At 37.9% G+C, this 27,382-nt stretch overlaps 1 protein-coding gene across 1 annotated transcript in view; it reads right to left on the minus strand.

The window, feature by feature from the left end:
* Positions 1–10,090: 10,090 nt before the first annotated feature.
* The window catches only part of LRCH2 (leucine rich repeats and calponin homology domain containing 2), a 47,867-nt gene continuing 30,575 nt past the window's right edge, over positions 10,091–27,382 (minus strand). Inside the window, exons 12-21 of the mRNA XM_082062108.1 lie at positions 26,020–26,088; positions 24,418–24,466; positions 23,863–23,979; positions 21,827–21,871; positions 21,333–21,383; positions 20,445–20,502; positions 18,641–18,753; positions 17,411–17,548; positions 17,044–17,121; positions 10,091–15,911 (exon numbers count right to left, since the gene is read on the minus strand). Of these exons, the coding sequence (XP_081918234.1) occupies positions 15,792–15,911; positions 17,044–17,121; positions 17,411–17,548; positions 18,641–18,753; positions 20,445–20,502; positions 21,333–21,383; positions 21,827–21,871; positions 23,863–23,979; positions 24,418–24,466; positions 26,020–26,088 (838 nt within the window). The 3' untranslated portion in view covers positions 10,091–15,791. The remainder of the gene's footprint in view (positions 15,912–17,043; positions 17,122–17,410; positions 17,549–18,640; positions 18,754–20,444; positions 20,503–21,332; positions 21,384–21,826; positions 21,872–23,862; positions 23,980–24,417; positions 24,467–26,019; positions 26,089–27,382) is intronic.

The raw sequence follows: 27,382 nt of genomic DNA on the forward strand, positions 1-27,382 counted from the left end.
GGCTGGTGAGTCTCCACAGGCAGATGACAGCTGGACTGCTTCATTTGTGGGAAAAAGAAAAAAAAATATTGTATTAAAGGAAAACACTTGAACTTTTTATCCAATGGGAAATTTTGGTCTTTGCTTCCCCTGAGTCTTTCCAAACTGCATGAGGCTCCTTGTCATCAAAGAATAGCATCACTCCATTGTTATTTCCCATGAAATACATTTTAACCAAGGTCCTGATCAAATGACTGCTGCTTTCAGACACGAACGCAGCAGACAGAAAAAATCTGTCCCAAGCAGTTACAGGCAGAAGTGACACTGGTGGGATGGAGCCAATTCACTGAGAGATCAGACCTCATGCCCTGAGAGAAGATGCGGGTAGTTCAGCTAGAAATTACAGTCCGGGAGGAGGAATTGCTGGCAAGGATGCTTTCCAAGGAGATGCACGTACAGCTGGTTGGTCTTCCCAAGCACCAGCTGGGAATCTCCTTGTTGTCAGCCACTGAAATCAGGAAGAGGTTAGCTTTCACCACTATAATTTGGCTTGTGGATGCTCTTACATAGGTTTGTTCTGCAACAGGAAATCTGATGAAGAAGAAGGTGTAGACAAGCCTCTTTTGGCAGTGTTGAAATCCCTATGCCCAGGAGCATGGACACATTAGGTAATGGTGAAAGATAAGCAGAGGAAGAGTAATCCAGGGGAGACCAAGGAGCTGCTTTGGAGGTCTGCTCTCTGTGAAGCATTCCTGTGCAAGACACCCTCCTCCAGCAGCTGCTGCAGGAGTTGGTCTGTTCAGGAGGGCAAGAACAGGACACACAGACCCTCTTGGCAGGGTGGTCTGGCTAATCCAGCTCAGCTGTGCTTGGAAAGGCAGAGCCCTCCTTAGAAAACTGTCCCCTGACACCCTGGCAGGGGCAGAGGCTGATTCTGGCCAGAGGTGTCCCTGGGATGTTTGAGACAGAAGATTTTGCCCAGATAATCAACAATTTGTAACACTGATGAAGAAGTGGGTCCATGTGACCACACCTGAAGGCAACACAAAAGTGCGGCGGATTTTCAAAGCCTGAGCCCTGGGTGGGCCATTCCCAGACAAGTCTCCTCATGATTGTTTTCAAGAGGAGCTGTGTTGGGTTTGCCCTCTGGGGAAGCTCACAGAGCAGCAGTTGCACCAACCACAGCCTTTTACCCTGGGGTAAAAATCTAAGGCAATATGTCTTTGTCATAAATCAAAGGTGAGTCAAGGCACCAGTGAAGAGCTATAAGACAATGATTTATTTGTTCAGTCCTCAAAAAGGCACTACTGCAAAACCCTATGAGCAAGCAAACACCTGGGTTCCCACTCAGGAACTGCTGAGCATGCAGAGCTCACAACATGCAACAAGCCACCTCTTCCAAAGATTCCTGCAACTTAAAGTCAAGTCTGTCCCAATGTCCATGATTTCTACAAATAACAGCCCTACCCTCAGGACGGGTGGGTGTAGATTTGGGTCCTCAAGCACAGTTGTCAGGTATCAGTTCCTGAACTTGCTGGTGTGTAATTCCAGGTTACAGGGATGCTGCAAGCCAAGGTTTTGGAAAGCGCTCCCCATTCCAGCTCTCAGCAGGAGAGCAGAGCGCAGCACCTCACCATCAGAAGCTGTTCTCACCCTGCCAGGGTTTTGCAACAAATTCACTGTTTACCCTCACTGAGGTAAATTATCACATTTGCTGTGATAAAGTTTATACCCAACATGTAAGATGAAGAAAAATAGGAGAGCGCGTGATTCTTAATTAAAACAATCCAGTTCTCCTATTGCATTTCTCAGGATCAGCCACTGTTAGAGGCAGTGCAGCCTCCCAAAATAAGCCCCATCTGGCATAGCTTAATAGCAGATCAGTTACTGGTAGGAAAGAACTAGCATTTGCCACAGTTTCACCTTGCAGGCAGCACTCAACATGTTTAAAGACCGCTTGGGCATGTTGCATAGAAAAACATTGGCTAATACCTAACATGTTAAGTCTAACTTGAGAAACAGAGAACTCCTAAGGGCAGAGGCACTTCTGGGTGTGTAGGATTAAGCCCAAAGATCATCACGTTATTTCCTACTTGTTCCATTCTCTGACTTTCACTGGTGCTTTGCTCAATAATGTAGGGCAAGCCCTAACAACAAAAGTTTACTTAGTACATTTGAGTAATACTACAAAGATGTACATCAGGAAAAGAATATTTCAACAGGCTTTAAGAAACATACTAATAAATCCTTCAATCAACATGTTAACTGCCACTTTTAAGATGGATTTCAGCTGGCAGAGGAAGATTCAATAGAGGATTTTATTTTAATAAAAGTATCTCAGTAGTTTGTCTGCTTTTGTAAGAGACATTCCTTAAACTTAGTGCAGCAATCCACACTCTTGTAAAAATGAGTTACGCTTTCCTAAATCCCTCACAAGCTGACTGAACAGTGACATTACAACATGCTTTTAATCCAGCTGTAACCCTGACTCTTGGAGAGCTGGCTTCTTCTGAAGCATCTCCCTGTCTTACACCAACTGCCTCTGCAAAAGGCCCCTGGGAACACGGGAACAGAGACACTCTCTGATGTTTCCTCAGTGAAGTCATACCTCCAACTAAGTCCCTCAAGATGTGAAGTGCCTTGATCCATGTGCTGTCTCAGCCCAAACCATTATATAGCTCATTATAAACCAAACTATATTTAAATAAATAGGGTTGGAAGAAAACCTGTGTTGTCAGAAACATGATAAGTAGGACAACTATTGACATGGTCACTGCTCCAGGAGGTTGTCTTGAACAACACAGGCTGGGATTGCAGGTAGCAATGGGCAGAGGTTCTCTCTGTCTCTGCTGGTTCAGCCTGGTGCCCACCATGCCTTGGGCAGAGGGGCTGCCGTGGGCAAGGGGAGAGCACTGGGGATACTGGAATGGTTGTGTGTGTGCTGGCGGAGAGGAGAAGGGGATGGAGGGAGAAGAGAGAGGGCTGCCCAGCACAACAGGGAGGTTGCTCCAGAGGAAGCAAACGAGCCACAGCTCCCAAGGGAAACTGCCTTGGCTTATCTTCCAGCCCGCAGCATCTGTCCCTCCAGTCTGAGAATACCAAGTATAAAATGAATTTTCCCATACTTTCAGGTTTTCGGTTTGTGAATGTCTGGCACAGAAAACATTCATCGGAAGTCAGAAATTTCTCCCCCTGGGAAGGACTGCTCAACAGAATACAAGTATGGCACTGTTTCCTTCCCACTGCGGGGAAGAAAAAAAGAAAAAAAAAAAAAAGGCAAGTTAATATGCTCCCCACCCTTAATCACTTTTGACAGCCTCATCTCAAATGCCATATTTTGGTTCAAAATTTGTCTCATACATTGTTTAAAAAATGTCTGGCTTGCAGCAGCACTTTTTGTGGATACTTTTCATGGCACCACAACACATGAACTGTCCCCTCAAAACTGTGAGTTTAACAGTGTGATGAGGGGCAGGGCAAAAATGCCTTTGGATTCCTTTGGTGCACCAAAATCACAGCATGCCTGGCAAATTAAACAGCAATAGAGATACATTTTAATATCAATCCAGCTGTTCATTTTGGAAATGTCAGAGCATAGTTACTTGTGAAGAAATATCTCACTCTCTGTTCTGCCAGTTGACAGGAGCACCTGTGTTGTGTCCATCCATGTCCCTATAAAAAAGGTCACTGGATTTGGCACAAACCATCCTCCACAGCTGTCTATAGTCTGCTGGCTGGCCAGCTGTTCCCAAGGCTCTGTCCTTGGGAGCCCCAGAGCCAGCAAGCAGGGCACACACTCAGATCTCACAGAGCAGAGGGATGCTCACAGCTGATGCCTGCAAGCTAGAGCAGAACGGCTGGAATGGATCTCAGGAGATTGTCTAAGTCCAACCTCCTGGGCAGAGGTGGGTCAAACACACTAATAGTCAGGCAACTGGTTTTTAAACTGTAGCCCTAGAGCAAGCCCTAGACTTTGCTGAGGTCAGGATTGTAGAGGAGGCAGGTATGGAGCTCACCTAGTTTGGAGAGGAGGTGAAGGGATGCTGAGACTGTAGCGAAACTCAGCAACACTGCTGGAAGCTGATGGAGAACTGAAAATCCTTAGGTGGCCCCGACCCCTACCCAGATGCATTATTTAACTGCATGTCAGTTCCACTTCTTTTGCTTGTTGTTCATGTTTATAAGCTTGCAAGGGTAGCAGCTTCAGTGGCATCAAGCAAAGGCAATTTGTATAAACAAGATGACAAATTGACAAATGGCAGGATGCTCTGTACCTCAGGAGATCAGAGTGCAGAACAGTCCTCTACTACCGCAATAAAGGGGGTTCGATGTCTGTAGGCAGAACACGACCTGCACTCAGGAGTGATCACAGGAGGATTCAAGCCACACCATTATCAAACAAATGTGGTCCATCAGAAAGTTAAAAATACCTGCATGTTTTTACCAATTTGATATTGGGTCCATCTAGACGTGAATTTGTTGCTGCTTAAAAACCAAAACCACATGAAAACAACAAACAAAAAACCAAACAAAATAAATCTGGGTTAAAAAAAAATCCTAGATAAACTAAATTTAACCTTCTGTGCATAAGGTTTTCTTGCTTTATGTAAAAGTCCAAGTGAGAAAAAACAGATGGGGAAGGCTTGCTTTCTTTATCTGTACCTGCAGGAACAGAACTGATAAGATCTGCTGTTTTTTATAGCTGCCTTCAAAGCACATTATGGCAACTCTAAGTTTGCTTTTAGTTGAAACAGAATTTCATGTTGTTTGTTGATATCTGAAAGGCCAAACAATTTAACAATATGAAATGAAATTATCTCTCCATCTTGGGACACGTAAATCCTGAAAGAATCAGGTACTTTTTCCTAACTACAACAAAGTTTGACATTTCAATTTATACATCAAACAAATCTTAAATTTGCAATGAAAGAACTTTGAACAAAATGTTAATGCAAGTTATTGAAAACAGCACATCTCAAACGGAGCCTGCATGAAAATAATGGATCAAAATGCAAGCATGGGACTACTCACAGAGGGGCAGGAATATTGGGTAATAATGCTTGATTCAGTGGTTGGGGGGTTCCAAGAATAATACTGCTATCTACAACCTCTCTTGTTTTGCAATCCTTCGTTAGCAAAGACAGGAGGAAGGAAACTGACAATTCCCCCATCATTTCACCAGAAACAATACAATCACAATTTAACTGATATTCCTGGGAAATAGAAGTTTATGTTGCTTGAGCCAAAAATCACAAAGTTATCACGGTTGGCAGAAGTGTCTCAAACTTACAGGAGAAAGAACAGACTGAACTTATCAGTTCAGTACACAGTGGAATGTGCAAGCTCGATACATCCCGCAATATGAGTGGAGAATAGCTTCAACAAGCGTTATCTGTGACTGAATTCAATACTACTTACCCATTTCTAAATGATTTCACTGAAGATTTTCATAGATAACCCTCTCTTCTTTTGCTAGAGCTTCTTAGGGACTGGAGAACACAAGGAGTGTGGGATGGTTTGTCTTATCAATTATTTTTTGGTAGTTCATGCACTTGAAGCTTACGCTCAGAAGCGTAGTGTTTGCTGTTGCTTTACTTTTCTTCTTCTTCTGATTACAGGAGAACAGGAGATTCTGGAGATTGAAAACAAGTGGCTGAAATGAACAACTTCTGATCAACTCATGAATTCATACCTGTCTATCTGGAATGTCATATTCTTATTAACATAAATTAGCATTTACACTTAAGATATCAGTATTTCTCACTGAAGCTGCAGAAGGATTTTAAAAAACAGTAACCTTGGAGCAGAAAAATATCTGTAAATGCATTAAGAGAAAAAGCAATGAGCCTTTCTGAAATGCTGAAGAGCGGGAAATGTAGCTCTGACAGTTTTATTGAAGATAAAATAGCAATATGCCACTTAACAAAAAAACTTACCACTGGCACTGGGGCCACCTCCTGTGAAAGGACGAGAGGAAGGGAGAAGATGGTCCCTTGGAAGGTTCACACCTTAAACTCACAGGAGCAACGAGCTCCAAGACCTTTGACAACCACCTTCAATAGACTTTCCTATATAGAGAGGAAAACGATGCCACGAGCAAGCAGGATGGAAAGATATCACAACAAAGATGCAAGAAGTGGTGGCCCCTGCAGTCCCCGTGCTGATATGAACTTTTATGGCTGTGTGCTAAGGTGGTAGCAACAATATACAGTCCCACAAGTGCATTCTTAGACACGAACTTAGTTTCTCTTCCTCCTACAGACATAGTAGTAGAGGTGATTCTTTATCACAGATGTTGCAACAGAACCGGGTCTGTAAGCAGAGGAGCCACAGGATCAGCTAACACAGAACACATGGTTTTCCCTGGGTAAATAGCTGATCATTTCTCCAACTTGTGATTATTGATCTAGAGGTCACATAGACACACTGTATGTCTATGTATATATGAAAAGCATAACCAGAATTATTTCATTCTGGTAATGAAATAATTATAATAAAGCCACAATGATAGTACTCCAAAGATAGATGTTTATTGAGTTGCTGAAAAATACAAGTGTTCCAGTAAGTTTGCCACATTTAAATGTTTGCTAGAAAGAACCTACAGAAGTTCCACATACAGCCTAGTTGTTCCACTTCCCCACTATCATGAAAACTATGTTAAGATGATACTAAGTCAAACCTTTAACAACCACCTGTGAATTTCAGAAAAGTTAACATTGTATTCTTCTTATATTGCACTTACTAGTAGCTATGAGCTATCATGCTGAGATATGCATCGTTCAGTTCTGAATGCAATGTGCTATAGCTATGAAAATTAGATACTCGTATCATAATCTGCTCTTTGGCTACATAATCAAATATTATTAGCATGAGATTTCCATTATTAATGAGGCCTAACTAATTAAAACCACAAATAATTATATCCACATTTTGCAAATAGGTTTAAACTGCTGAAGTCATTGCAACATTAATTCAAACTTTGAAAAAAATATTCTTGGAAGGGTTCTAACAGCCATTGGAATGATATTTGTAGCTAGAGTACCCGATGAATGTGTTTCAACACAGAACCAGAAACAGGAGAATTCTGTCAAACCATGGATGAGGACTCTCTTTTTTTAAAACTCCCATAGTTTCCACAAACTGAGAGTATCAGAACCGCGATGCTAGCCTGGGGCACTGCAGTTCTATCCATCACTGGTGTAGACATATCTTAATCCGAGAGGAAAGTTAAAAGGTTACAGTCATAACAATGAACCTTAAGCAATGCAAGATGTATGACTAGTCTGTCAGCAGGACACTGAGGAGAGACTAGAAAAGCAAACACAGCATGAGAACATACATCGCAGGCATCTGACAGACTATGGAGGGAGACGCAGATTTCAAGCTTGAACAGAAAATAAAATAGATCTATTTCACAGTAATTCACCATCTTTAAGAAATAGATGCTGAATGAGTTCAGTGCGACACGTGAAACAGTTGCCAGAGTCAGCAAGGCGTATATGGACCTAAGAACTGCTGGCTGGAGGAAGCCCTGCAATAAAGATCTATAAAATATATTCAGTGCCATGAGTTCTCAAATCCACCTTTACCAAGGCAGGTGGTGTAAACCATCCATGTTTTGTTTATAGCTGGAGCCTGCGCTTTACAAAACTTGTAACACCTCATGACTCGGTGAGAACATCCATGTCTGAGCTACATTATCCACAGATGATACTCTAAAGAAACATGTTTGTTTGTGGCATCCTTATCAAATGTACCAAGCTCTAACAAAAAGCTTACATTTCTCTCCATATATGTCATGTGGAAACTGCAGATTTTTTTTTTTCTGCTTATACCACTTTCCTTATTCAGCAGGGACCTGCCCTGTGAAGATGATCAGGGACAGACGGGAATCTCCCAGTTCGTGGAGTCCAGCCTGGAACAGAGGCCGCTGCATGTGGTACCATTCCCGCTGCAGACCTGAAAGGCCTTTTCATAAGAAGAAAGTTTTCTTTATAGATGGAAACTGAACAACAGACTCCCAGAACATTTCAACCACAAACCCTCATCCATAACTGCAAAAAACCCAAAAAGTCTCAACCATTTTGATGCCTTTGTCAAGGGCTGGTGCTCCCTTTCTTTGTAATGCGGTTCCTCAATTGCTGCTTTACAGTAATGTGTAGGAAACAAAGAGCAGTTGGGTGTGTGCAGGTGCAGAAAGTCACACAGGGAAAAATCTCTCAAAAGAGACTATTTACTTTCAATCTTCAGTTTTAATTATAAAATTGTCCACCTCTTGAAATAAATGGAAGGAAATTAAGGTAAAGTCAATTTCATCATATAGAATTCTATTTTAACCTAATCTGAATGACTTAACTATAGCTAGAAAACCTGGCAGTTCTGTTTCCCCAGTGCTGGATGTAGCAACCAGTGACTGCAAACCACCCAAAGGTGACCTGGGCCATTGCCAGAGCCAGCCTAGGGAATGGGGTGAAGCAGATCCACTCTGACAGCAGCACTTTCCTTACTGGATTGACCTTATTTTCAGCAAAATTCAAAAACCTATGTATGTTGTTCCAAATATATATGCTACAAGATATTGGGTGTTTTTCACGTAGTATAAGACAGGGAAGTGTGTACGTGTATAAAGACCCTGCTACAAGTGAAGGCATCTTTATCTTCACGTATTCTCACCACTGATGTCTCTGTTGGTCAAAACCCAAGTCCTAATATACTTTATATGTAAAGGTATCCTATATTTCCCTGGAAGAAGAGCTAACATTTCTTTTATTTGTCACTATAAAACAACATGTTTCCTGATATGTAATGAGGCAGGTCACTTATCAAAATGGGAACACAGATGTTTGAAAGAACATACAACAAATTCTCATTCTTTACTACAAATATATAAAAACTGAAGTGAAATCAAATTGAATAACTTGACTACATTAAAGTTATGAAATAGTTTGTATTTTATACACAGAGTATGTACACTGTTTTTGGAAGTGTGGGTTTTATCCATGCAAATTTAATACAAAAAAAACTATTTACAAAAAAATAACAGTAGGAACATTTTTCAAAAGAAACATGTTGGAAGCTCCAGCAATAATGGAAGTCCTGAAAAAAGACTTAATACAGTATTGTACAAGTAGACAATCTTCAGAAGTGTGGAAGATGCACTTTACAAGAACATGAAATGCAAAATGAATTAAAATGCACTATCAAAGATGTTGCAAGTATATACACAATTTAAACATCTATTTTTAAATGATCACTCTCCAACTGTGCCTCAGAACTACTTCTGTCACATCCTGCACACATTTACACATTGATCATTTGGTTACATTCCATTTTCTGAGTTTTATAATCACGAGTTACAAAATAAAATAACTGAATACCAACCGAATGATAACCGTAAAGCAATCACAGTTCCCTTGTTCTACACGTTACCTAGTAGCAAAAAGTATTCACATTATTCCCAACGTAATCCACCAAAACCCCCTTTTGCAATGCCTGTGTGTGTCCCCTCATGGGAATCCAAGCCTTACAGGATGTGCTGGTTTAAGAGACACCAGCATTTGCAGCTGGGGATTCCCCCACTTGCACCAGTGCTTACTTAACACATCAACTCCATAAACACAACCCTATGACCGTGTGCATGGCAAGAGCACCATCTTGCACATGCTCCAGAAATCATTTAATACTCAACAAAGGGAGTTCCCATGCCAGGAATGGCACCATCAAATCCTAGACAAACCTGGCAATTCTAGAAAGATTTCACTGGTTCACTCGTATTTAAAAATGAAACAAAACGTGTCCTTGTGATTATTTCCCAATAAACGCTATTTCACAATCAGCCTTCATAAAACTATTGTGAAAAGAAGTGTCGCATTTACCTTATTTCACACAATTTTGAAAAACGCGGGGAAATCCTCATTGACTTTGTGTTGTAGCTTGGTTACAAAACTATTGCAGGAAATTCTTGTTTCACTGAAGTCATAAAATCATTTTGGTTGGAAAAGACATTTAAGATCATCGAGTCCAACTGTAAAGCTAACACTGCCAAAATGGAAAGTTTCCCAAAACAATAACATTTGTTGTCAGTTTGAGCTATTATTCTTCTTCTTTAATATTTGCTAAGATACTAACATAGTCCTGGAAAGATCTTTTGGATTTGTTCAAGATTAGGATTCTAAAACGGGTTTGAGAACAAACAAACCCAAAAACCAACAACAAACAAAACCACATTAAAAAGTCTTCCTTGAAAATGTAATAGGCTATAAAATGATGGATGTCATTTTTATAAAAACTTGTATTCCTTCCATAGATATTAAACAGGTACTTATAGCATTTTTGACTCCCAGGTTGTAAGACAAAAATAAGTCAAAACCAATAAGGGAACAAATACTGCATATAACCACAATTTTAACATAATATGTTGTCAGAACTGTAATATGTGAAATACTTAAAGACATATAAAGCAAAGTGGCATTTTGTTAAGAAACACAGGAACCAGAACAGGTCCTGTGCAGCAGCAAGCCTAAACTAAAATTCAGTTAATCACATGTTCTATTTTAACAGTCAAGATAAGCAGAAATTTTCTTCACACGAAGAACTTTTAACCTTCATATTTAATTTACTAAAATGATCTGAGCTGTAAATTTCCCAATTAAAGATACAGTTCACCTTTCCCTCCATTTGATTTACACATATCCCAGTGTGTTGCATATAGAACAAGAAATAGCATCCCTCCTTTGGTTCACTCACGCGAGAGGAGAAGTGACACACTAACCTGTTAAAAGCCCTAGTGCATTTTTCAATCAGTGAAGTTCTGTAGCTCCTAGAGCAATCTTCCTCTTCCATTCTTTGCCAATGGAGGTGAAATATTGGTAAATACCTACTTATCTATTACTCTCAAGTAAACTTATCACTTTCCTTAGCGTTTTTATTTAGATTGCAAGTATCTATTCAGACGAATTCTGCAGGCTGCGCAGGAGGAGGCAGCAGCATGGAGCAAGGGGGTGTTTCCTTCACAAATTGCACCACACAGACCAGTGTCGTCATCACAAAGCCAGAGGGCAATGCCAATAGCACCAGTTAGTACCAATGGCACCAGCTTGGTGCCCTGCTCAGGGCTTGGAAAAGGCCAGGTTCGCTGCACAATCAACATCTGCAGCACTGGGATAGAGCTACCCAAAATATACAGTCTTTGGGAAAACAAAGATGCCTAATTTCTTGTTACTGTAACCTCAACAGAAAACTCTATGTACTTAAGGACCCACTGCCCTCAGCAGGAGTAGCTACAAAACATCTGTCTCTCTCTCTACTAAATCTAGAGGCTTTTCACTGGGAAGTGATTCAACATGAAATCAACTTGGAGCACCCTCTCCTTGGACAACTATACTCTGCCTTTCCCACTTCTGCTTTTACTTTAAAAAAAAAAAAAAAAAATTCCAAAAAGTCGCCTGTAAAGAGGAAATATTTCAGCTGGTTTGGGTGTTGGGGTGATGTTTTGTTTATTTGCTTTTGTTTTTCAAGTAGAGGTCACTGTTTAATATGATGTACCTCTTGTAAAAAACACATACATCAGCCATCCTCAGTGACGAAAGAGACAAATTTGATTTACTACTGCATTATCTATGTGCAGAAAGTGCTAAAAACTCCCACAAGTTGCTTTCAGTTGAATTATTAGTGTGCTTAAGCTCTGCATTGGTCAGAGACAAGTCAGAGACAAACCAACAGACTGCAGCTGTGTTAGACACAACAGGTACCTTTCATACAGGCTTTTAAAAACCAACAGAAGGAAGAAGTGCCAGACTTTCATCCTTCTCTTCAACACTGAGAAGACACATGGGAATTCATTTCTAGTGAAAACAGTTGCCTTTTCATTTTTTGCTTGAATTCGGCTACAGATTTCTGTCAATATCTAGAGAAGACTGCTGCTGAACAATAAGATATCTGAAATAAAGTTTTCAGTGCAGTAAGTGATGCTGGTGCTCACCTGCAACTTTACTGAGGTGACATCCCTTCCCACAGTATGTAAGCTGTGCTTCAAAGTCATTTTTTCCTACCATCTTAATTCTGCATATCAGAAGATTTGTATTAAACAAATGTGTAATATTTTACAGCTTCCTTTGACTTACCAGAGATCGCTATTTTTAATCAAGAATTTGACACTAAGCTTTGTTAACATCAACCAAGTTGAAGCCACCTTTGTTACGGTTTCCACCTCAGGTGTTCCATGAATGAAAAGGTCAAATCTTTACTGAAGAGCAAAACCTGCATTGTCTTCAGTGAAGCTAGGATTTTACCCAGAAATTCTTATGACCCATGTCACAGCTCTTTATTGTTTCAAAGGTATTCCTCCATATTTTACAATAGTTTTAGTTCTTGGTTCTCTTTCGGAAGGCCTCCAAAGACATGGGTATAGAGTGTTTTCTGCATTCCCAGCAGTGCCCCAGCCAGCACACTGGATTAGCGTTATTATCAAACAGATGTGAATTGTTTGTGAGATACTGTGGGGGAAAAGTCACCACAATTTAAAATAATTATTTTAATGCCACTGTTTTCAAGTTTCACAGTATCTGGGACATTCCTAAATTTATTAGGAAAACTTAACACAGTTTCCTAAACTTTTAATGTTGACTTCATGTCCAAAGTAAAAACTGAGTGACTACAACAGGAATGGGGCAGGTCTCTGTTTTTAAGCATCCTAACAGTTACACCAAATATTAAGTAACGACATTACATCCACAAAATAGGAGATGGATATCTCAAACATTCTAAATGGTGGGAGCTGGGATCTGGAGCCACAGTAGTTCATCAATGCCACTGGAGTAATTTCTTAGAAAATAAAGAGGAAGGAGGCAAGTGGCGTGCAGTAATGAGCAATGGCAACTCACTGCATTTCAGAACAAACGAAAATAACTGAGAAGATGCTGGGAATCAAATGGAAAGGGAGAAAGGGGATAGTAGGCAAATTCTTGTTCAGGGAAGACAGCAACAATTCCCACAGGGTGCTTTAAAATTAAAATGTTTTGCAGTTGCTCCTTAAAAAATAATCACAATGGGAATAGCCATTTTTTTTATTATTTGTAAAAGCAGCTAAAGAAAGATGAGAAACTATTAATCCAGACACAGTGGACCTTTCTCAGATTGCTCCTAAGGATGACTGAAGGCCTTAGTCTTTGCAATGCTAGAATGGAAGCCTGGAAGAATCATGATTATCCTTCCCGCTACCTTGACAAAGGCCGTAATAATGTCCAGTGAACAGCAAAGCAAGACTCTTTCTAGCAAATTTGTGGGGAAGAACTCCAGAGTACTAAAAAGATATTTTAGTGGTTTTCAACTTCAGAGATACAGTTTATAATGAGTACATTAATTTCATATCCAGTTCTCAAGTTACTTATGAAAAAAGCTACACTTAAAAATATCTGGTAAGCATCTGGCATGCTACATCATTGGAATTCTTTATGTTTACACTGTGATACAAGTTTATAGATTTAGTTATAGTAGGGAAAAAGTTAAAGATCAGAAAACATATTCAAACATGATAATGAAATAGTGGTGTAGATCAGTTTAAGCCAGATAACCAGAAGTGACAATTTACAGTCAGCAATTCTGTGGCTAATATACTGAAATAGAACTTCACTGTTGTTGTCAAATACTGTAATGAGGAATTTAAAAACAATGACTTGTTTTTGAGTGGTTGCATTTTTCAGATGTAGCAGACAAAAAGCATTTTGCTTAATTAATTATATTACTTTTTCATTTTAGTCTTAGCATGACTTCTCAGATACTGCATTTAATGGAAAATAGAGACTGAAGTTGTTAAAATAAGTATTATGGGAATAATCTAAAAAACAATTAGAGATATTTGAAATACCATATTTCAAAGGTCAAAGCAATCCAGTTTCCTTTAACAAGCATTTATGTAACCCAAGATTTATATCTAGGACTCCGCAAATTAAGTTTTACAGCAGACTCTTTATGAGCTGTATTTTAAGAAAACACTACATAATTAACAGTGGTTTTTAACTATTACACATGAATCAGCTTGTTTCAATAGAACTAAAAATAATCTTTTGGAAAAAAAACCAAAAACCAAACTGTCATCAGAAAAAGGTTATTTTTGCTCTCAGCTATTGAATTTAACAACTATAGTAAATGAATTAAGGAGTAAATAAAACCTTTCCCTCTTCTTTTATGAATTATATTACATGGGGTCTCAATCAATTGGAAAGAACAGAATCAATTCTTGTTACATGCTTGGCAAACATATTCCTCAATTGAAATTAAATTAGCCTGAAACAGAAAACCTGTGAGAGCACTTTTTTCAATTGAGTTACCTACTTATGAAGAACAAACTAATGCAAACAGATTTATTACTAAAATAATTAAATGATTTGCAACTAGTTTGGAGAAGAGCTCAGCTGTGTATGGTTTCAGAATGTTCTCAAAACACAGAATTGGTGCTGAAGCAAACAAATATGAACTCAGAAGTTTCAAAAAACCCCAACAGCGAAAATCTTTCCTTTTTGACATTTATCCAGAAAAGGCTGACTCAGCACAGTGACATTTCTCCAAACTGATTTGTGTGCTACGCCACACTTGTGGAAATTACACAACATATGCCGTAAACACTAAAAAGATAAACACTGATATTTCTTAACTAAGTCATGGATATACCTGTTGTAAAAATGTAATGAAATCAGGAGCAATGTTACACAATATCCTGAAAGTCACAGCGTAAACCTGAGATTTTGGCAGTTTTATCAAAATGTCCTAAATTACTCTGTATGTATCACTAGTCCTCATGTCTTACTCTGTATATTTGTTTGTCCCAAAAAAAGAAAAGTAGACAGCTTTTTGTCCAACAATACATTAAACCAAAAGTGATTAGGTATATCAAATTAAATATCATAAATAAGAAGTATTTACAGTATTTTCTAGTTATTAGACAACAAAATAACCAATTAAATTGTGCAAACTTAAAACACCCAACATCAAAAATGTGAAGTATTACTTAAATCTTCACATACCGATTTTACAAAAAACTATTAAAATATTTAAAAATTTCCATTTTATCTATTTTAAACAAAGAAATTTCAAAAATGTTTAAGACTATTAAGAGTTATCAATTACACAGGCACTTCACATGTAAACAATCTACAGTACAACTGAAAAAATATTTGGCACCAACCTAGAAGACTGGAAAAAACTCGATAAAATGTGTCCTTTTCCCATTGTATATTGTTTTGTGTAACCACCATACACTAAATACTGACAATGTTAGAAGTGTAAGTTACAATCAGGAGTGCAAAAAATAAAGAATGCAAATATTAAGCTTTCTGAGAGGGTAAAAGTGGATTACAAGTGATCAGTCGCTCGCATTTTACCATCATACCATAGTTATATTTTTGTCTTACCTTTAAATCAAATGATTGACTTGAAAGATTAAAGTGAGGGGGGCATGCCTTGTACTTGTAAAATAATTCAAACAACATTTACAATGTAGGAAAATTAATCCATCATTTAACTGTAACACTGAGATGTTAAATGGCAGCTTTTAAATTAACTGGAAAGAGAATCTGATGCTACCACCATCTATTTGTGCACCCAATTAAAAAAGAAAAAAGGAATAATTATGTTCTTTTAACTGTCAGCTGACTCCAAGGTTTTCACAGACAACTCCAAAGTAAGGCTCTCTACAGCACTTGGACAGATACTAGTTTTTGATGGCTTGGATGTTCCCATGGAGGAAGCTGAACTGCCTCAGAGCAATGCAAATCAGCAGATCGAATCCTAAGTTGTCCAGCTTCCAAGATGTCACGTCACATGGAGGAAAGCTGAGATACTTTCAACGTTGGCAATTCAAGCAGTGCTTGAACCGTGAGGCCAACCTTCACCAGGCCCCGTTCTTCCAGAATGTGATGAGGCAAGCAAAGTCTCTCCTGCAAAACAAGGAGGTACATGTATTAAGCTTCATTCATTTTTCTTCAAAGTGGGTAACAAATACACTCTCTGAAGTCACACATACATCACTAAAAGGAACTTGGGTAGAAAATGCCTTTGACCTTAAATTTCACGTGTGGTTCTCTACAGGAACAGAATGGTCACAAACTAACTATATCTAAGATCTGCATAAAGTGTTAAACTATGATGACACCAGAAGATACATAAAAGACTGCTAATTTTATAAAGCCAAAGACTTTGTTTCTTTTCATAAGCAGAACAAGGTAAACATGCTGACAGGCACTGTTGGCTCAGTGGCTTACTCCCCGCTTCTCTTGTTTTGCAGGTTTATTGCCAACTTTTCCCATGGGAAAACTTGGAAGTGCTGATAGACTGGGTCCTCAGTAACAAGCCATTCCCCAAGAAAGTCACCTTTCAGTTTCAAAATTCAGCACAAGCCGGACAATCTTCCCAACCGCTACCTGGCATTACACCTAATTCAGGTTTCGCATCTCTAACTTCTGACAGAAGTCAGAAGCTGTGGCAGAGCGGTAACCCAGGCTTCTAAATCCACTAGCTAGTTTTCTTCTTCCACTAAAAAGACTTGAGGGAGTTTCTTGTCTCTTGTAATATACAGGAAATTATTTGATTAGATTTCTTCCCCTCATACAGGGAAATAAGAGGATGAACTTGGGTAGAAGCACAAATAATGGGCTACAACTACAGTCATGCTAAAAAAGAGACAGCTAATCAATTAGACTACATAGTTCTGTAATGGCAGGATTTTTTCCTAGGTAGACACTAAAATTCATGCCAAAGTGGGTTGCTAAACTCAAGACTTTCAAATATTACAACATCATCCTCTCTCATGCATTCTTTTGTCTAGATAATTTATTTTACAAGGAAGTCAGTATTATGCTTACTGTAAATAACTGACTACAAACCCATAAAATAGCTCCCTCAAGTTCAGGCCACATGCTAGAAATAGGACTTCTTTTCATATCTTCATCTTCTTTGGTCAGTGTTATAATCACTATTGTTTCTTGAATTAAGCCCCCAAAAACCCAACTTCAGTATTTGCTGACATTTTCTATGGTTATTAATAATTAGTTAATAAAGCAATTAGTATACCTGTGGAACGCCCAATTTTTTGCAAGCATCAAGGAAGTTTTCAACATTTCTTCGGCACTTTGCCATACTGAGTTTAGGCTGTAAAGACAGAATGTTAGATCTTCACCACACGTTCGTGAAGGATTGTATATTTCTGATGCAAACTCAGCAACACTTGCTAGAACACAAAACAAGTTCTATGAAGACTCAGTATATGAAAACACCTCTTAAACTAAATTGCTGAGCCTTGTTTGATGCTTCCTGCAGAAAACTTGAAGTGAAGAATGTAGTCAATTAATATGGTAAACATGATTCATAACATTTTAGTATTAAACTCCAAATGTTTGTTTTCATGTAAGATGCAACAGAAGTGAGATAAATGACTTACCACTGCTGGTGATGGTACATGAATGCTGGCAACAGAACGTGGCCTTATGTGATTGGCTAAATGGCAAAGAACTACTCCATCCATCAATGCTGCTCCAATGTCATCTGGCAAAATGACTTTTAACCTCGATTCAAGATTCTATTAAAAAAGTCCATAAGTAAGTTACTTTCAACATTAACTCATTTTTAATTTTAAATCCAGTGTATTTTAAAGCATTCAGTTTTAAAAGGGACATTTTGATACTAAAGTGAAGTCAATGGAGTCAGCTCACACTTTACTGAATACAAATATCCTTTTCTCACATTGAGAAAGACATTCAGCCAACAACTACCATGATACTTATCTCCCAAAGCCATGTAATGAACTCACTAATCATTAACAGGAAAGCACAGAATTTAAGGACAAATGTTAGGCTGAATACCTCATTAACTGTTACTTTGCAGATTTTGCAGGTTGAAATCATACACAATTTAACAAGGAGAAGGAGGGAAAAAGAGGGGAACACAACCACTACGGGCATGGCTATTTCACTTGTGCAAATGGCTGAGGAAAGAGTACCCAAGAAGTACCCACACTTGGGTTGCACAACAGAAAAGAGAAGCGGGGAATGTTTTTTCCCACCTCCCAACAAACCCTCACTGCTCAGGAAGTGAACCAGACAAGACAGAAACAGCCTTCACAGAAGTCACACCCCACATTAGCACTGCCCTGGAGAGCAGAGCCACTGTGACTTACAGTTAACTTCAACTGTTATATATCTTGACAACAGAACTATACACAAAACAAGTTACTGGAAGCCTGAAAGTTAGATCCCATTCACTACTGTAAAACTTGCAGCAACTTTGTATTAATACACTCAAAAAGCATTTGGCTATCCAGGAGACTATGACCATCTTTCTTCAAATCTCAAGTCAAGGAGCAGCAAACACAGCAAATAGCAGACTTATTGTCTCCCTAGAAAACCTGAAACCTAAAAAAAAAAAAAAATCATTTTTCATTTCACTTATCTTCCAGCTTAAAAAAAACAAACTTTAGTTCCTGGTTGGTATTTTGATTATAACAAAACCAGTGCCAGTGTAGCCTGTTACATCAAATTCCTTGGGAAGAAAGATCACTACAGGATGTCCTCCTACAACTGTGATGATTTGCAGGCCTTTATTATAAAGGTTTAAATTGTGGTAGACAGCAAACTAAATGCACTGCCCTCATACAGTAAATAATGGTACATACATTGCGAAGTTGTCTTATTTGTTCCCTTTCTTCCCTTAAGTGCTCCATTTTCCTCCTCATTGTAAATCCAGGATCCACTGCACCATAGTCCTGGCGAGACGCACGGCTGAAAGCTATAAAACATTAGTGAAGTGAGTTTTCAGAATTCAGATTAGAAATCTGCAATGACTAAAAATCTACCACCAAGGATTAAAAAACAAAAGGGAAAAAAGCTGCACAGCTTTTCAGAACAAATACATGTAAGTATTTGGATGTAAAACATGCTGTCTATGGAATTTATCTTTTGGATAAAATACACAGATCATACTACTTATGTGCAAATGGGTAACTAGAAAACATGGAGACAGAATTTACTTCAATATTCAAATATCTGTTTGAGATATACACTCCATATGCACTTTTCCAAGCACATCTTGCAATCTAGCTTTAAAAGTATTATTAGTGTATGAAGACTTCCCGGAGGCTAAAAAACGGAACAGAACTCCCTGATATAAATTACAATGAAAGACTTAGCATATGCGCGTGCGCACGTATATGTATGTTAGGTGTGCATATGCAGAAACAGTTATTGCTTATTAAAGAACTAATTAAAAAATATGAAACACCTGATTTTATACATTATGACAGTATGTAGTTTGTATACCAAAAAATCCACTTGCATGTTACCAACAGCATCCATGGAAGCATCTTTTGGCTTGTAACTAGGAAACAAAATGCCATTCACTTTCCTAGAACTGAGTGAAAGGGGTGCTGCTATTTCACAGACTTGAGCTGGCTCCTGGGAAGCCGACTGCTGAGAAAAGATGAGCTGCGAAATCCTAACGAGCCTGCTGCCTCCTATCAAATCTGCACCTTCCTGCAGCCAGAAGTGTAGATAACTCAGAAGCCTCTAAATGGTCACAGCCAGGCACATCCTGGTCCACACAACTAACCTGGCACAGAAGGGTCACACAACTGCTTACAAATCTCAGGCAACTCAAAAGCCCTCAAGACGCCACCTGCAATGACCTGAGCCAGACACACTCTGCTACTGCGGGCTCACAAGCTACTAATAATATTGACAGTCAAGCTTTGCTACCATAAACACTAAATGAAATTTAACTGGAAAGTTGAGATATTTCTTTCCCAATGAATTTGCATGAAGACTGTTCCCTTAAAACCAGAGAAGAGTAGTATTAACTGGAAAAGGGCATTTCCAAACTGCTTTACACTGTTGACATCCAGTATTCACATAAGACACCTACAAAACACTAACTGCAAAAAAAAAAAAAAACAAACCTGTATTATTTCTACCTAGATTTCAGAGGACAAAGTCTGTTTTAGACAACAGAACTTCCTTATGATGGTATAGCAGAGTCTTGGCCAGGGTGCAACGAAGCATTAAGCCATAAAACTCCTGGCAAAGCTCTGCTCAAAGCATCCTTTCATAGGACAAATTATAAAAATGATCTTCTCTGGAAGCCCTCCTGCCTCAGCCATCAGGAATCAAGAACAGTTGTACACTGTTTCTCTGTTCTTTGACAGTGACTAAATATGCTCAAAATAAATCAGTGTGGGGGGGAAATAATTAAAAAAAAAAAAAAATCACTGTGCAACTTGGGGAACTTTCAATTATTCATTTGGCAAAGCAGCTGTCTCTGTCTTTCCCAGTACTATGCTTGTGATAAGTACACTGAGTGGATTGCTGTACTGTGGCATCTCTTCATATTCATTCCAATTCATACATCTGCTATCCTTACCATCTATTCCAGACTGGGAAATAAACATCTGTTCTATCATGCTATGTTAGAGAACAACAGCTTACCTGACCTTGGTTTGAGACCAAATGGACCATGAGTGTTATTATCTGTTCTTTCATAATCCTGTTAAAAGAGAGAAAGTCAATTTCCTTCCATTCATTAAAAGAAATAACTTTTGTTCCCATCAAGATAGATTTTTAAATTATTCTTGCCTAAGAAAGTCCTTCTGCTGAACTGTAACAGACTTTCTTGAAGAGGACAGTACAAAATAAATTGAATTAAAGTAACCTCACTACATGCAGATAAAATCATCTTACTGAGGAAGCAGCACCAGATTAAATAAATCTACTCTAAGCCAGTTCAGACTACTGCAAACCATTCTGTGAAAGGAGTTCTAAGCCAGCTCCCAATGCTTAGCATCAAAGTGTTTCTTAAGAAATGTTTGCTTCCAGTTATAAAGATCAGGTTTTTCTCATTTTGCCATCTAAAAAGAGAGATGCACTCAGTAATTTGGTATGTACACAAGATATCCTTATTTTACCTCACTTCACTACATTTGGAAGATGTTCTCATTCTGCTCCCTCAAGTTCCTTATTGACATGAGGTGGAAATGTTAAAGAACCTCTGGTGTGCTTTATTCAGAGGTCAGTAGCGTGGTGCAGCCACAGTGAGACTACACGGCCATTCCTTACAAAGGAAAACAAGCAGTGACCGAAGTTGCCAGGCTACCAGGGACAAAGAAGAAATCTAGGGGAGACCAAGTAGTTGGAAAGGTAAAACAAGTTGTAATATGTCTCTAGTTTCTATCTATTTTTGAATTTTCATTATGATGAAAAATTTCTAATTGCAGTTTCAAAGGAGACTAACAGCTTTATCTGCATGGAAAACCTGGTGACAAGCAATGTACACAAAGAAATGTCTGTTGAATGAAAAACAAAACCACAAACTTGTACCTCAGACGACACAGGAGACTGTGGGGAGACATTAGTATTATCACTGTCTTGCTAAAAAGAAATCAAAGAGATGAAATTATAAAAATGAAAATTATGATTTAACAAGAAACATGAAATTATGAAATACACAATACATGAGACATACAACATTTGTCAAGTATGCAACAAACTGGCAGCAACTCAGTTTAAAAATATGTAAGTCTAGGAAACACTGTTCACTGTTTATGTTGAATATTACTTTTACATTACCTCTGCTTGATAGGTGAATTAACTTTCATATTACCCAAGCAAGTAAATATCCTACTTTTCCTCAGCACACAATCTCGATAACTTTTTTCAAATAAAGAAGTATAGCACGTGTTTCTCCTATGGTTTTGGAACACAAAGTCTATGTGTATGTACTCTAGCCTTCTGTTCTGTGGCTTATAGGTGTTCATAAAAGACCCATGACAAAAATGTTTTCTTAAATATTTTACACAATTACTATTTCTCACCTCATCATTTTCATTTCCACTTGAACTCTTTCTGGAAGACTTGTACTGCAAAACACACACAATTATTACTTTAAAAAGGAAGTATGGTTTTCATTTAAACTAAATGGCTTGATATCACTCAGATGTTACTTATTACTGGTGACGCTGATGAGGAAAAAAACATGTTACAGAATCAAAGGAGCAAAACCAGAAAAGGAACATCTAGTTCCTAGGCTAGTCAAGATCTTCATTATGTTGATGAGCAAATAAGAGCATTTTAAAACAAAATACACTTATAACGTGAACTCTAGACTGCACACAACAGTTGATCCAAGTGAAAAGATCTTAACAACTGCTACCCTGAAGCATTATTTGTCAAAAAAAAAAGTAACCTGTGAAAGTTACTTTTACAATATGTTTTGTTATGTAACATAAAGATTGCTTACACTTTGAAAGACTGATATGACATTGTAAAAAAGATAAATTAACAACCAAAACAAAACAATATTTCCTTTACAACTTCAAAGCCTGATCACACCCTTTTATCTGTTTAGGAACAGCACTTTTTCCATGGCTCTGTCTGATGCACTGTGTGCTGCCTTCATCATTGTCCCACTTCCCGATTATCCTGGAAGTGTAGGAAATGAAGGAGGAATTGATGGAAGAGACTTACAAAAGTGGTTATTTAAGAAAATAAATGTATTTCACTTTCTGCAGAGCAAGTGTACAAAAAAAAAACAGAAAAAACATGCAGTTAGAATTAAAAAAAAAAAAATCCATCACTACAAAACTCTAAGTGCATTGTGCATAAATATGGCCAACCTGCCCATCTTTACGATATAACATGTAACACAGGCTAACTTGAGAGCCTAACTTGGGTACTGGAAGGATGGCTCTCCTTCAAACATCCGGCTTTTAGGGACAGATAGGAGTTTTAGTTGAAGAATGTCTTAAAAAGGAAGAAAAACCTGACTCAGAACTATGCTCTTTAATATTAATAAACATACAAACATAACTGTGTTATAGAAAGTTGCGCAAAGACTCTTGTCTTCTTCAAAGTTATAACTGAGCACAGTTGGATTGTAAAATGCAACAGCTTTAGAGAGCTGAATTTCCAACATCTTCTGACCAACACTGACACCGGTGACCTGCCTCTCTCTTGAAAACCAAAGTGAAGCACAAACACCGCCTCTGTTAGCTGTCCTACGGCCATTCTTTTCTGTAACTGAAAAACGCATCAGTTGTTGGTTTGTGGGATACTCTTCTTGTTTGGATTGTTTTAGGGTTTCATCATTGTTTTGTGGATTTTCTTTCAACTACGCACAGAGTACACATAGTTCTGAGGTCACATAGACATATATCCACACCTGCATATTTATCTTCTTGGATTTAGTTCCTGTATGTTTTCAGTACAAATGAATATATTACTTTGATGGCTCATAAAGCCTAATTTTCTGTGCCCCGCAGACCTTTGCTGCGTCCCATCTGCTTTGCAATGAGCAGACACTGACATCTGGTGACCAATGGTACACACTACAGCAGCAAAGTAATCCAGCGAAAATTTCTCCTCTAAAATGCAAGCTTACACAGTGAGAACCAAAACGCATACATCATTTTTATAACCATACTGCACAAAAAAAGGTTACATATCTTTTCCTTGCACTAAAAAAAAAAATAAATTAAAAAATCCCTCAAAATGGATGGGGAAGGACCAATGACTGAAGGTTATTTTCTGGCTTTACCAGAAGACAACTGCAAATCACTTCCTTCTATTTAAAGGATAAACAAAGTCTTTATTGTTTCTGAGGATTTTTTTGTTTGTTTTGGGGTTTTTGTTTGTTTGGTTGTTTTTTTTTGTCCTCATTTTCCTGCACTCTCACATTACCCTAAATACATACATACATATTATTTAACTCAAAAGAGCCAAATAAAAAAATGACAGGCTACACACAAAATTAAAAGCATGACCACCTTTGAGGTTTTCTTACTTTTACTTAGTTATACAGTTTCTCCTACTCTCATTAAAAGCGTCACCCACCCACAGTTCCCCCCATTACCTTGAAATACTCTTTTCTAATTTGTTTACTTCTCCTCCTTTCTTCATTCTGCCAAATCACTGGCTGTGTTTCTGGCCAATGCTGCTCATCCATTGAATCCTTCTGGTTCTCCAGTGGCTGGAGGGTTCAGAAATATTTTTTTATGTAAAAGGTAACTATACCTTGTATTTATTACCACAAGTTATTATGAACTACAATTATGAATTCAGACAATCTGAAGGGACCATTTGATAAGGCTAAAACTACATTTCCAACTATTTCTTCATATTAGAATATGGGCCATTTAAAGTAATTGTAAATACCTGATGGATTAAAATATAAAATAACAAAAATTGTATCATATCATGCAAGCTTCCCAGCGAGGTATGGGGAATGAAAGGCCTATATAATTCAAACCATTTAGATTTTTTTTTTAAATAACATTATGTGAAGCAATAAAATTTATATGCAAAGAAATACTAAAACCAAGTAAGTATAACTTACATAAAACCAAAAAGCAAAAATAAACAAAATCACTCCAATATGAAGCCACCACATTTACATTTGGATATTTACCTGCCAGCTGCATGGGGACACTGGGGAATTCACTTCATCTGTTGAGACACTAAAAACAAAGATGAGAGGCATTATGAAATTTACTACTTCTTTGTGTCCTATAACACGAAGTTACTTTAAAATATCAAAAAAGTGAAGACTATTAAAAAGCAGATTCTCTGCAGCACTACAGTATTTTTTGGCCATTTAAGGATGTCACAATGTGGCTAAAAAGTATGACCATTTGACGAAAATCTTAAATGATGTTTCACTCTCCTTTACCATATGCTGACAATAGGTCTTTCATGCTACAGTGCTTTATTCAGACGAAGCTTTTCCTTAAGCATGTTGATCTTGAGAGATTACTAATGCACCTTCATTGTTTTGTTTCTCAAAGCAACCAACAAAACATTTTGCTCAAAGCTAATAAGACAGCTATTTTTAAACTTTGGAAGAGTCACATGCTTCATGTACTGTTAGTTCTATACAGTGAAGTAGAAGCTTAAACTAATAGGGAAGGTAAAAACATTTTAAATGGGACAGTGAAACACCAATATCTCAAAAAATAACTTCTGGAATACAGACTGAGATTACTGAAAGTTCTCAGGAAAATAAAAATGTTTAGATTTGATGTCACTTCAAATATTTCTTTCCAAATATTTCTGGGAAATTCGCTCCTATCACCTTACCAGCAACCATTTCATTCACATTGACAGCTGGCTTAGAAGCTGTGCAGTGTACCAAAAGGCAAACAGCTGGGGATTGAATGTGAAAAGGACATAACACCATGACCAATCATAATAAATCCTAAAGGGAAAGCAACTATGCACTTCTGCTACTCTGTATTCCTTTTTCTTCCTCTTTGTTTGCCTCAAACCAAGAATGCTACTTTTTAAAGCTGTTAGGCATACAGAATTTGTCTGAATCATGTCCTATATCTTGATAAGCCATACAGTTGAGAACTGCAGGAACTGCTGCAATAAAAAAAAATTGAATTTTGCCGTTGATACATACGTATCTATGAATTATGACATGTTCTACAATTATATTCTTCAGGGAATCACAAAATGACAGAATGTTTGGGATTGGAAGGGACCTCAAAAGTTCATCCAGTCCAATCCCCCTGCTGGAGCAGGAACACCCAGATGAGGTTACACAGGAAGGTGTCCAGGCGGCTTTGAATGTCTGCAGAGAAGGAGACTCCACAGCCCCCCTGGGCAGCCTGTTCCAGTGTCTGTCACCCTCACTGAGAAAGTTTCTTCTCTTATTCAATTGGAACCTTTTGTGCTCCAGTTTGAACCCACTGCCCCTTGTCCTATCATTGGTTGTCACCAAGAAGAGCCTGGCTCCATCCTTGTGACACTCACCCTTTATGTTTGTAAATATAAATGAGGTCACCCCTCAGTCTCCTCTTCTCCAAGCTAAAGAGCCCCAGCTCCCTCAGCCTTTCCTCATAAGGGAGGTGCTCCACTCCCTTGATCATCTTTGTTGCCCTGCACTGGACTCTCTCCAGCAGTTCCCTTAAATTAAAAACGTTATGACAGAAGGTGGCAGTAGCGAGACAAAATAAATATCGAAATTAAATCAATAAAATATGGAAAGCTGTGATTCATTTATCAATACCATTTTTCAGATTCCACTGGCTGCTTTGGTCTGCTCCTTGTGTTTACTGAAACTGAATGGTTAAGAAGCCTAGAAAGAAAAACAAATATATTTATTCAAGGGCTTTTAGTTAAACCTTTATCTTAGAATATGTTACTTTCACTGTGTAACATTTCCTGTAAATAAAAAGTTTTTAACATTAAGGTGACATTTCCCGTTGAATTAGACTATGTATTTGTATACACATATGAAATCCAAGCCCAATCCTGCTTCCATTTCAATCAACAACATTTTTTCCAGCTCTTGAAATATTTGAAGTTCTGAATTTTAAGTAAAACTTTATGATAATTCAAACCAAAATGAAGTCTCCTCTCACTTTTCTCCCTAAATACATACTATTTCAACTGATCTCACACCTGTGTACAGTTACACTGCTCTCAACACAAAAGGCCCCATAGTTCACTATAATTAGAAGACAGAAGAAGGGCAACCTAAAGCAGACAAGAAACAATACACAGATTGAGCACAAGTCGTCAGTCAGCAGGAGCAGGTAAGAAACACTTCAAGTGCAATGAAAACATGGGGAAATGGAGAGGTGGAAAATGGAGAAACATGGGCTAAGAACTAAATTAAAAGTCTAATGTAGAAATTAACCAATCGAAACTGCATTTTTCTAAATGGTAAACTGTCAAAAAAGCCTAAAGTCATGTAGAGCTTCAGAAATGTTTTTTCATCTAGAACAGACATCACACGTGCAGACACAGGAAGATGACATGAGCTACTCTGGATGTTTAAAGTTTTAAAAATAACAAAAACATCAGTGAAACTTAAATGTTTTCAAGTAAGTGTCTTGTTGAACAGTAACTATAATGATTAATTATGAATTATTGGAGGTTGTAATATTTACTTCAGCACTGACTTCATGTGCAGAACTGTGATCAAAGTATATTTTTGCTGAATTATATATAGAACTAGAATGTTGTGAGAATCAAAGAATTAGAACACCAGCTATTCAATGGAAGAAAGTAAATTGGTAGGCACCTTGTCACATTTCATTATCATTACATAGGGCAGTACAACCATTAACTTTAAATGGCTGATATTTTCTTTTTTCTCTGATTATTGTGACAACTTTGAGCTCAGTAATCTCATTCACAGTTTAAATCTCTCATTGGATGAAGCTCAATTTGATGGGATTATGAGAATTTAAACTTGTCAACCAACATAGTCTGCAGCATCTGCTCCCTCTATTTTGTCTTCAGAAACTTTGAGGGTGCATTCCAGAATTAAATTATACTATAGCCTGAAAAAAGTGTTACAAAAAATATTCAGAGCATAGATTAAACCATAATATAAACAGGTTATTTTAAAGTAATTATTTTTT

The sequence above is a fragment of the Streptopelia decaocto genome, assembly GCF_964273445.1.
Source record: "Streptopelia decaocto genome assembly, chromosome: 10".
Classification (NCBI taxonomy): Eukaryota; Metazoa; Chordata; class Aves; order Columbiformes; family Columbidae; genus Streptopelia; species Streptopelia decaocto.